At 35.8% G+C, this 12222-nt stretch overlaps 1 protein-coding gene across 1 annotated transcript; it reads right to left on the bottom strand.

Moving 5' to 3' along the window:
• Positions 1-740: 740 nt before the first annotated feature.
• Positions 741-1693, bottom strand: LOC139081270 (olfactory receptor 14A16-like). Its single transcript, XM_070606745.1, is given in 2 exon segments — positions 741-770; positions 773-1693. Coding segments are annotated over 2 exon segments (951 nt in total).
• Positions 1694-12222: the final 10529 nt, after the last annotated feature.

Below are 12222 nucleotides of genomic sequence, written 5' to 3'. Positions count from 1 at the left end.
TTCAATTTATTGCTAGATATATTTAAATGTATACCTTTATGTGAAACAAACTCTAGAAATACAAAAAATGGGGATACAAAATTGTGCTTTCTCTTAAATGTTCTGCTCCTGAATGTGCTTTCTTAATTTGGAGTCTGTAATGAGAATTTTCCCATTTGCCAAGCAATATCACTACTCTTAAAATGTCACTACATGATTGCCAATGGAAATTTTTACCAATATATTATACTCATAAATTCTATTAAAGACTGTTATGAGTGTAGTATCTGCAAGTCCATATGAAAAATTAATCGTTTAGGTAATCAATTAAACTGAGTTCATAAAAATATTCTTCCCAATTCAAACAAATAAAAGAAAAAAATAAGTTTGAAATTACTCATTATCATTAAAACTATTGAAAGAATATATTGGAAAAATTCATGGCTAGGAATTATAATAAAGATTTACATTTTGAAATTATCTTAAAATTATCTTAAGGAGGAATGAGACTGATGTTAAACATGAAAAAAAAGAAAAACATTATTACTCTGAACCTGCGTCCTTTGATGTGACATTAAGGAGTGGAAGATTTCCACTTGATTGGAAATTGCCAAGACACTTATCTGACTGACAGACCCATGTAATAATATAAACTGTAGCATCTTTTGTAGCAGCAATAATGACCTAATAGCTATATAATAATTTTAAGACCTATTTGCATTAACCAAATATTTTATATAATTCATTGATATTTCAGACATCTACAACTTTGGGAATATTCCCCCCCCCAAAAAAAAAAATTGTTAAGAGCCACCTTAATGTCTCTGTTTCTCAGACTGTAAATGACAGGATTCAGGCTGGGAGTTAAAAAAGAGTATAACACAGACATAAAGAGGTTCAGCGAAGTTGGTGATTTTGAGGTTGAACCTAAATATGCAATAAATCCAGAAGAGAGGAATAAGGTCACCACAGTGATATGTGGAATACAAGTGGAGAAAGGTTTGGACCTGCTTTGTGCAGAAGGAATTCTTAGGACAGTGGAGAAAATTTGAACATAGGAAACAACCATGAAAATGAAACATACAAAAGCAAAACAACAGCCAGTAATAATAAATGCATATTCTAGAATTTGATCCCCAGAACAAGCAATGTGAAGCAGTGATGGAACTTCACAGAAGAACTGATGTACTGTGTTGGGTCCACAGAAACGAACAGAGAATGTACCTGCAACATGAAGGGATCCATAAACACACCCACTGAACCATGATGCAGTCACCATCTTCACACAGCTGCCCCTACTCATGATAGCCTCATAGTGCAGAGGGTGGCAGATGGCAGCATAGCGATCATAGGACATGACTATAAGGAGACCATACTCTGTGCTAGCAAAAAAAATAAGAAGGAAAACCTGTGAGGAGCATCCCAAAAAGGAGATGGAATAGCTGTTGGTCAAAGAGTTTATGATGGATTTGGGGATAGTGACAGAAATAAAACAGACATCAATCAAAGACAAATTTTTCAGGAAGAAATACATGGGGGATTGTAGATGCTGGTCAATGGTGGTAAGGGTGATAATGAGGATGTTCCCTATCAGTGATGCCAAGTAAATGAGTAAGAACAACACGGCACAGAGACTCTGTAGAACCTGGTCATCAGGGAATTGCATGAGCAAGAATTCCATTATGATGGTCACATTGGTTAATTTCTCAGACATGATGGTTCTTTCCTGTGAGAAAAGAAGAAAAATTATAATTCTTTATTCACTTGTATCCTTAAGATCTGTCTCTTTTCGTTGCTTCCAATATTTGTTGATTCAACTCTGTTCTCAGGGATATTTTCATGGTTACATGGTTAGTCTCAAACTAAATCATGTCTCACACTCCGTAATGTATTTATTCAATTAATACAGAAAAAATTATATTAAGACAGACAGTAAGAGCAGGCTAAATTAATTTACCAAATTATGGCTTGGAATTCATGCATAAATATAAAATGTTTTCCTCATACTTCCATAAATGAAGATTGTCTCACTTTTTACTTTGATGGAATAGGTTAAAAGAAGTAGAAAAATTTTGAACAGAACGGAGTAGTTAACTGTTTCAGTCATACTTGGAAATCTACTTTAATTTCCTGTGGATTGTTTTATTGATACATTTGAAGAAGTAGTATAAAGAATTTCTGATATCATTTATTTTTCCACCTTTCTCTATCCTATTAGTATATAAGAAATGAGAGAAGTCAGAACTAAATATTCTCCTTGCAATCTTTGTCTGTACAACAATAGAGACTAGGGCAATGATGTACATCATTTACAAGGTGAAGATTATAATGAGTACACTGATATTTTTACAGAGGTTTCAAGTTAAGGAGACAATGTATGAGCTATCTTGAGCAGTCAACAGAGTCCTAGAAGTAGACAAAAATTCTACTCTGTCGATATTAATTGTTCAGAAACAAATTTATTATGCAATAATTTCCTTCAATAAAGATTCATGGCTCTCATGCATCTAATAAACAATGAAATAAATTTACCTACTTCAACACATCAAAAGAGATAGAGTGGCACTGGGAAACATATTAGATGCATAAAGGTTTAGGGTAAATCCACTTACCTAACACAAATTCAGCTTCTCTAATTCCGGCAGTCTGTTCTTTAAAATATTGTGGAAGTGAAAGCCAAAAATGAGGCCAATAAAGGATATTTTCTTTCATAGAAAGTAAACTTGGATGAGCTGGATGTTTCGTCCTACAGGATGAACATTCCTGTTTAAATACTGCTATTATTCTGATTGCTAGTCCATCTACTGTTCAAAGTGTCTTGCATTTTTGTGGGTGGTTAAATTGACTAATGAGAACAAGAGCTAATTATGGGTATTGGACCTGAGTTCTGCCGCAGACTTCAGTTGTCATCACCGACACTAAGGATTGTAAATGCAAATATTTAGGTCCAATTTTGGATAGTTTTTATACCCAAGGTGTTTTCCTGCTCTGACTTATCTCATTAATGGCAGGAATTATGTTAATAAACGGTTGTGAAACTTTACATTGTCAGGTATTGGAATGATTTGAATTCATGAGCTGATATCTGTACAAAATGATCAGCTGTGTTATTTTCCTTTACTAATTATTTTGATTTTATTTAATATTTGTCATAGGCACATTATAATTCACCTCACCATACAAAATATACAAGATACAAGAAAATGAAGGAGCAAATATCCTTTTTCACTGTATACTTTAATTTTCTTTCTCAGGAAGAAACTCTTAAATTTTTTCTGTATTTACTTATTTACATTTTCACATGAACTTGGAACACACAAATGCAAAAACATTTACTTAAACATACATGATTTCTTACCATGGTTTGTTCATATTTCTGAATATGGACATGAAAGGAATTTAAAACTTCTGATATTTTTAAAATTATGAGTCAGTTGTAAATAAAATATTATGTCTATATTTTGTACATATGTGCAAATATTTTTCTAAAATAATTTTAAGGCTATTAGTTGATCAAATAGCTCTTAAATTTTTACAAATGGCACGCAAATACTCCTTCAGCAATGTGTGGCAAATTTATACTCCTATCAACAGCGTTGTACTTATGCATATACATGCCTGTAGGATATGTTTTCATTTATTGTAACTCTACTTATTTTTAATACTTTTGTTGATGGGCCTGTTACCAAGTATATGGGAGGGCTTAAATCCTGTCTGGTTTCTGGGTCAAAGAGATGGCTTCCAGAACCTTGGTCAGTAAGATTGCAACGCGGATGAGTGTCTGCTTCAAGCTCTATAGATGGGTCACAGAAGGCACACCTGTTACTACACACCTACCTGTTACTACACAGGCACACCTGTGGATGAGAGTTGCTCCCACCAGGTCTCTGGGAGGTGTCCTGCCTGGTCACTGAGTAGGGCCTACATCAGGAAAGAGTGGCCCTGTACAAGGCTGAGCAGAGTGGGAGTTGAGTCGCAGGGCTGCTTCAATGTCCACAGTTAGGACCAAAGTCTGAATTTTGTCACCAGGCATAGAGACGATTGTGACTTCTTCCAAGTTTTGGGGCAGGTGGAACTGTCCCTGGACCACGGCTGAGTGAGGCTGGAGCTGGGTCTTAGGACTGCTTCAGGATCCACACTCAGATCAAGCTCAGTGGGCCTGCATGTAGGGGCAAGAATAGGTGTGCTTCTTTTTGGATCACTTGGCAGATTGAACTTGAGGCAGGACCAATGCCAAACAGTACTGTGCTGAATCTGCAGAGGGATGGGTTGTCAGGGGCATTTCTGAGTCTGTAAGCAGGACCACATGGATGCAGGAAGGCATGCCTTTGAAAAAACGCCACTCTCAAGCGTTGGCTAGACCTGAGTTTCACAACTTTTTACCTGGATCCCAAAGCTTACCCAAAGGCACATTTATCAACTGATGGCTGCCACATTGTTGTCTCTGTGGGGTAGAAATGGGGAAACATCCACCATCTTGCTCAGTCATATATTCTTGATGAAATTAAAAGTATGTTATATCATGGAAGAAATTTATAAATGAGAATAATTTTGGAGAATAGAGAGGTCTTGTGGATACTCTGAGGGAGGCTTAAAAATATGTGCAGTGTTGCATAATTCACTACATTAGGTGATAACACCTTGCCACCTATGGGGATTTTATTGAAGACAGGCAGAGATAACACAGATTAAGATCTAAGCTTATTTTGATACACTCACTATTTTTAAAATCTGGAAAGATAAAATGTGTTTACCCTTCAAGTCAATATTTTAATAATAAAATATAATAGATTGACAGAGACCTTAATGAAATATACAATTTTTCAAATTTCTTTTCTATCCTTACACTCTTAAGTAATTCAGAAAAATATTAGAATGGCGATGGATTTCTTTTTATTTCCCTATGTCATTTTCCATCATATTCCTCTTGAGTATGTTTGAAGATTATATGTCAGAGTCTATGTCTCAATTTGTAAAAAAAAAATTACTATTACATAATTTTATTATTAGTGCTTAAATTATCTAGCCAGGTGTTATATAGGCCTCTTTCACAGATGTTTCATAGTTTACCCTATACTCCAAAGACAAAAGAAGTGCAATATGATCTTTAGTCCAGAAGTAAGAAGACCAGATTACTAACCAACAACATTAATCAATGAGTTTACCTTTCTGGTTACCAAATGTTTGGTTCTCTCATACAAAATAAGCTCAACCACTTTGCAAAGAGAAAAATCAAAGGTCTCATTCAGTCATGAGTGCTGAGCAGATAAGCAAATCTAGAAATGCTTTTTTCTTATTTGATGACCTGTGAAATGTAAATCATTGAAATAACCAAAACATTTGGTGAATCAGGATCCTGATCACAGCAATAAACAAACTTATAAGGAAAAGAAGAATGAGAGAATATACAGAAATTTGTTCTTAGATATTCTCAAATCTCACTTGGCAGGTATTTGTGCACTTATACATTTTCAATGAAGAAATTCATAAATAAAGTAATTTTATTTCTTGCAGGAATTTCTGAGGTTTTTTTTTTTTTTTGGTCATTGTTCCTGGCTTATTCCTCTAGAATGTTCTTCCTTTTCCAATATCTTTATAGTTCATCTACCATAATAATTGTGGAAAATGATCTTCGTGTGGCTAAGTGGTTTTCTCAATTGCATTCTTGTGGATGGATAGTTTAAGTCTGAGGGTAATAGAATATTGCTTTACAAATATTCACAGGATTCTCCTGACCTCTAAGGGAGAAATGAACTTCTCACCCCATACATATGGGCCTGGCCATGTGCTTATTTGCTTTGCTCAATGCCATATGGCTGAAAGTCTGTTTACCAATTCCAGGCTGAAGACTTCAGAAACATCATGTTTTTCTCATTCTGCTGTTGCTTCCTTCATCAGTATGAGAAGAAAATGCTTGAGTAGCTTGTCTCTTCCAATACCTTATTTTCTTTGTGCCTGTTTTCTAGCTGTCTCATGGGAACTGGAACAATGAAAAGTATTAGCTACTGCCAGAGACCCCAATTAAAACAGAGAAAGAGGTAAAGAAAGAAAATATATGTTGGATTATGTCCTACAGAACTTCGAAACTTTCACTACAGCTGCCATTGGGATTTCCTACAAAAGGAACTCTGTCACTGGATCATGGGAATAATAGTATCCTCAGGTACAGAACACTGCACAGTAAAGGCAGTGAAAGTATCTGAAAATAAATAATGACCTGTATTATACTATCTGTGAGTGTTTTTGTATCTCTTGATTTTTTCGATAAAATTTATTTTGCTTAAGGGGCTGGCCCCATGGCCGAGTGGTTAAGTTCGCGCGCTCCGCTGCAGGCAGCCCAGTGTTTCGTTGGTTTGAATCCTGGGCGCGGACATAGCACTGCTCGTCAGACCACGCTGAGGCAGCGTCCCACATGCCACAACTAGAAGAACCCACAACGAAGAATATACAACTATGTACTGGGGGGCTTTGGGGAGAAAAAGGAAATAATAAAATCTTTAAAACAACAACAAAACAACAACAACAAAGAAAATTTTAAAAAAAATTTATTTTGCTTAATATCACAGAAGCTAAATCCATTTACTATTGACAATATTTGCCTGATGAAACATGGCTCATTCCTTATTTATCACACAATTGTATGTTTTCATTTTAGATATGCCCAGTTGAAACAATATTTTTTCTCCAGTATAGATTATTTGCTTTTTCTTGCAGCAATAAGTATATTTACATTTGCTGAAAGAAATGACATAGTTGGATTAATTTCTACGATGTTTTTTTAGTGCTTTCCAAGTATCTGCCTTCTCTATGTCCACATCTATCTCATTCTTGTCTTCTTTGGATGGATTATTTTTCTCATTTCATGCTTCCTTTCTATTGCTTAAGACAAAATGTACTATGATTCTATATTTGTTAGTGATTATCTAAGACATTTTTCTGTGTAATTTATTTATCAATACTAATTTTATTTCACCTTTATGATGTCAAACATTATAAATATATTAGATAATTTAACTCAGGTCATCATATTGTGGCTGTGTAACAAACCACACAAAATTTACTGATTTAAAACAGTAGCATATTGTACAATACAATAATATAATAATATAATGTTTTTCTCATTATTTCTCAAATATTTTTGGTTTCTCCCCAGTGTTTTGAAATGGCTGGGTTCAGTGCAGTTCCTCTCTTTGGGGAACTTTCACTAGAAGTGGCAGTTAGAACCTGGTTGGAGTCATCTGAAATGTCTACTGAGCTGGGTATCTAAGAAGCTTTCTTCCCTTATATGTCTGGTGGCTCAGTGCTGATCCACATGGCCTCTCCCTCCAGCAAAGAAGCTTGGACTTTTAAATGACTGACAAAGTCTCAACTGAGTTCTCAACACTCAACTCAGTGCTATTCATTGAGACAGACCATTTTCTCCTGTGTTCCTGGACTTACTGGTGGAAGGGGAGATTCTTTCTAGTCAAGCCTAACACTGAGGGTGTAGGAGGGATCTTCGATCTGATTATCATCCTTCGTGTGCCTTGTAGTGTCTCTCCTTTTTACTGTGCCACACAAGGCTGTGGAACAGATAGCATTTTGTTTATTTCCTGTGACTAACATCCTTGGTGAGGACACTCACTGATGTTTAATTTTTCTAGGTTTCTGCTTTCACATAAATGTCTGCTTCTGATAGAAATAAATTTAGGTATAGTTAAGATTTATATTTGTGTGTATATTTGTGTGTGTATATATCTGTGGGGAGAGAGAAAGAGAGAGATCAAATATAGATGTAGATACCTATTTCCCTAGCAGTCTGTCTATTCATCTAACTCTGTGGGTTGGTCATGTAACTAGTCTGCCACACATCGTGACAGTGAATCATTCTCATTTCATGTTCATGATATTCAAATGAAATTAAATTTTATTTTTTTTCAAACTGCAGGAAAGTTATTTTCATGAACTTAGTAGCTATGCCTTGGAGAGTCCACCTTACAAGGGCACGTGTTCCTAGGTGAATAACCACAGATAATAACTCCTGGTTATCTCATACTAAATTCTAAATGTTTTTTCCTGAATTACATTTAAAAACATTTGTTTGTAAAACATCTAAGAAACTGTTAATAAAGATGAAGCTTTAAGATATTTCTATTATTGTAAAATACCTCCAAACAGATAGTATAACAGTATTCTATCAGTACAATAGTTCCAGATTTTGTGAAGTAATTTAAAAATGGTGTTGACATCTTTCTCATGGATTTAAGGAAAAACATATTTTGTTTGAATTACTGGTATAGTTACTATTTCTGCATCTCATCCTGCTTGTGCCTAAGACCAAGCTTGAGGTGTTTCTGCCAAAAAAAATTGCATACAAACAGTGAGTTTTCTATGAACCTTATTTGAGTTCACTCCCTGAGACAAAAGCCACAGCTACAAACCCCTTTGAAACATGCCCTTTCCTATCATGAGATTCCTGTGAAGCTGCTGCACTACGATGCCCTAAAGATTTACTAGAAGTGCTTCTTTCTACTGAAAAGATTCTAAAAGACATAACCTTAAGATTCTAACAGGGCTTATTGTTTGCCTATGAGGACTTATAAGGTCTTAGGTTTTTCTGAATTTTTGTTTTGTTTCATTTTATTGGATTCTTTTTTTTTTTTTGAGGACGATTGGCTCTGAGCTAATGTATGTTGCCCATCTTCTTCATTTTGCTTGAGGAAGATTGTTGCTGAGCTAAGATCTGTGCTAATCCTCCTCAACTTTTTTGGATGTGAGATGCTGCCACAGCCTCACTTGATGATCACTGTGTAGACCCCTGTCTGGGATCTGAACTGGTGAACCCACAGCTGCCAAAGTGGAGAATGTGAACCTAATTACTATGCCACGTGATTAGCCCCTGGATTGTCCTGAAGTTTTAACAAGTAATTTTACAGCCCCAGTCTCTATTTAATCTTTGGTCTGAGCCCCATTCTTGAGGAGACTTTGCTGAGAGAAGCTATTTATTTTTGAAACCCAGAACTTCCTAACTGCTTCTATTAACATTTTTTTCTTTAGCATATCTAAATCCTCTCATATTATCTCCTGGGCCATCAGTAGACAGGTGGAGTTTTCAATATTCCCTCTGGAAATCTTTTTAGCAAGGTCACAGAGTTCTTTATGTTCCTTTCAATGTTTTACTTATTACTATAGATTTTCTTTTACTTTATGAAAATGGTTCCCTTTTCCTCTAGGTTTTAAGGCTATCTTTCCAACTTCTCTTGAAGGCCTCAGTAATGGTCCTCTCAAGGATCTTACATGTCTGATAACAGTCTCTTTGAGGTCATTTTCTACTCAGCCTGCCTCATAATTCTATGACAACATTACATGGCTTTAGTATTAGTGTTGGAGATACCCCTCTTCCAAGTACAAAAATGTGTTCTAGTTACTATTGTTGCATAACAAGCCAGTCCAAATCTTAGTGATTTAATACAATAGCACTAATTATTTTTCCCCTGAAATGGCTGTATGTACAATGTAGGTCTTTCTTTTCTTTTTTTTCTTTTTTAAAATGAATTATCCTAAAGTGATGTCAGCATCATGGCAAAGTGAGCTTGCCTGGGACTCTCTCCCCTCCAACATACAACATGGAGAAGCACCTATATTCCAACAAAAAATACCCTAACAGCACAGGAATCCTTGGAGACCCATAAGAGGCAAACGATGGAGGGCAGAGTGGCTGGAGCCCACATCAGAGGAGCTCGAATGGGGTAAAAGAGAACTTTGCTCCCTCCCCTAAATGCTGGGATTGCTTCCAAGGGAGGCCCCATGAGGGAAGCTGAAGGTGGAGGGCTCAGAATATGTGGCTCTTAATGCCTATCTAGTGGCAATAGGCTGTAACTGCTACAAAATAATATTACAATGGGGAAAAATCATACTTCCAGTATCAGGCAGCTCATAAAAGCTCCAGACCAGAGGGAAAACAATAACTACACAGAATTATGTCCTGCAGACTTAGAAATAGGTAAACTAAATGACAATGAATTCAGAATAACTATCATCAAAAAAGTCAATGAGGTAAAAGAAAATATAGAGAAACAATTCAACGAGTTCTGGGGCTACTTCACAAAGGAGATTGAAACTATAAAGAAGAATCAATCAGAAACACGAGAGATGAAAAATACAATGGGAGAAATCAAACATAATACAGATTCCTTGAATGCTTGTGTGGACATCATAATGGAGCAAATCAGCATAATCAAAGATAGACATGTTGAAAGGCTCCAGAAAGGGGAAGAGAGAGAATTAAGACTAAAAAAGTTGTGAAGAAAATTGAGAAACAGCCAACTCAATGAGGGAATGCAAGATAAGAATTTTAGGTATACAAGAAGTTGAAGAGAAGGACAATGGAGCAGAAAATGTGCTCAAAGAAATAATAGGAGAGAACTTCTTAAATCTACAGAATGAGAGAGAAATGTGTGTGGAGGAAGCTTTCAGGTCTCCTAGATATGTCAATGTAAAAAGACCTACTGCAAGGCATATAGCAGTAATACAGGCCAAAATGATGACAAAGAAACAATACTCACGGCACCAAGGCAGAAGAAAATAACCTACAAATGAACCCCTATCAGACTTTCAGCGGATTTCTCTGCAGAAATTTTACAAGCTAGGCGATATTGGAATGTCGTATTCAAAACTTTAAAAAATAAAAATCTTCAGCCAAGAATATTCTATCCATCAAAAACATCCTTCAATATGAGGGAGAAATTAAATCTTTCCCAGACAAACAAAAGCTAAGGGACTTCATAGCCATGAGACCTCCCCCTCACAAGAAATCCTCAAGAAGGCCTTATACCTTAAAAAAGAAAAAAAGGGAGAAAGGGGTCACAAAACACAGAGTAAGGAGACAAATAGATAGAATCAGAACAGGATAGCAAAGATTCAATTATAGCATTATAATAAAGAGAAGGAAAAAACAAAGACAATCTTGTCACTTCAACCACAAACTCACAACAGAAGTTGGAATATGATATGAAAATAATAACTTAGGGGGAGAGGAGTAAAGGGATTGAATCAGTTTAGGCTAAGGAAATAAGCCGCCATCAGAAATTGGACTATCTTATGCATGAGATTCTGAATACAAAGTTCAGGTTCGCCACTAAACTAAAAAGCAGGACAGAAACACAAAGAATAAATAAGGAAAAAAACCAAGAAACACAGCATAAAGAACTGAAGAAGTCAATGGGTAGACCAGAACACACAGGACGAGAAACAAAGGAAATGCAGGAAAACTGGAAAATGAGTGACAGAATGATATCATTGAACCTTCATACATCTATAATCACCCTCAATGTAAATGGATTGAACTTTCCAATAACAAAGACACAGAGTGCCATGATGGATTAAAGAACAAGATCCAACAATTGGTTGCCTCCACAAAACACTTCTCACCTCCAATGACAAACACAGGCTCAGAGTGAAGGGGTGAAAGATGATACTCCAAGCTAATGGCAAACAAAATAAAGCAGGCGCCGCAATAGTTATATCAGACAAAGTAGATTTCAAGATAAGGTACGTAAAGAGAGAAAATGGGGGCAGTATATAATGATCAAAGGAACACTACATCAAGAAGAAATAATGCTTATAAATTTCTATGCACCCTACACAGAGGCACAAAAGTTCATAAAGCAACTATTAACAACCTAAAAGAAGATACCAAAAATAACAAAATTATATTAGGGAACCTCAGCACCCCACTCAGATCATTGGACAAGTCATCCACACAGAAAATCAAAAAGGAAACTGTGGAATTAAAGGACAAGCTAAAACAGTTGGATTTAATAGACATATATAGAACACTCCATCCAAAAACAGCAGAATACAAATTCTTGTCAAGTGTGCACAGAACATTCTCAAGGCTAGACCATAAGTTGGGAAACAAGGCAAGCCTCTATAAATTTTCAAAAATTGAAATAATAACAAGCATCTTCTCTGATCATAATCCTATGATGCTAGAAATTAATTACCAGAAGAAAGCTGAGAAAGGGACAAAGATGTGGAGACTAAGCAATATGCTATTGAACAAACAATGGATGATGGAGGAAATAAAAGAAGAAATCAAAAAATATCTGGAGACAAATGAAAATGATAACAAGCTATACCAACTCATATGGAATAGAGCAAAAGCTGTATTAAGTGGGAAATCCATCACAATACAGGCACAGCTTAACAAACAAGAAAAATACCAAGTAAGCAATCCCAAATTACAGCTAACTGAATTAGAGA

The sequence above is a fragment of the Equus przewalskii genome, unplaced genomic scaffold (assembly GCF_037783145.1).
Source record: "Equus przewalskii isolate Varuska unplaced genomic scaffold, EquPr2 contig_12173, whole genome shotgun sequence".
Classification (NCBI taxonomy): domain Eukaryota; kingdom Metazoa; phylum Chordata; class Mammalia; order Perissodactyla; family Equidae; genus Equus; species Equus przewalskii.
Note: the sequence above shows the minus strand (reverse complement) of the source record. Positions and strands in the feature narration are given on the sequence as shown.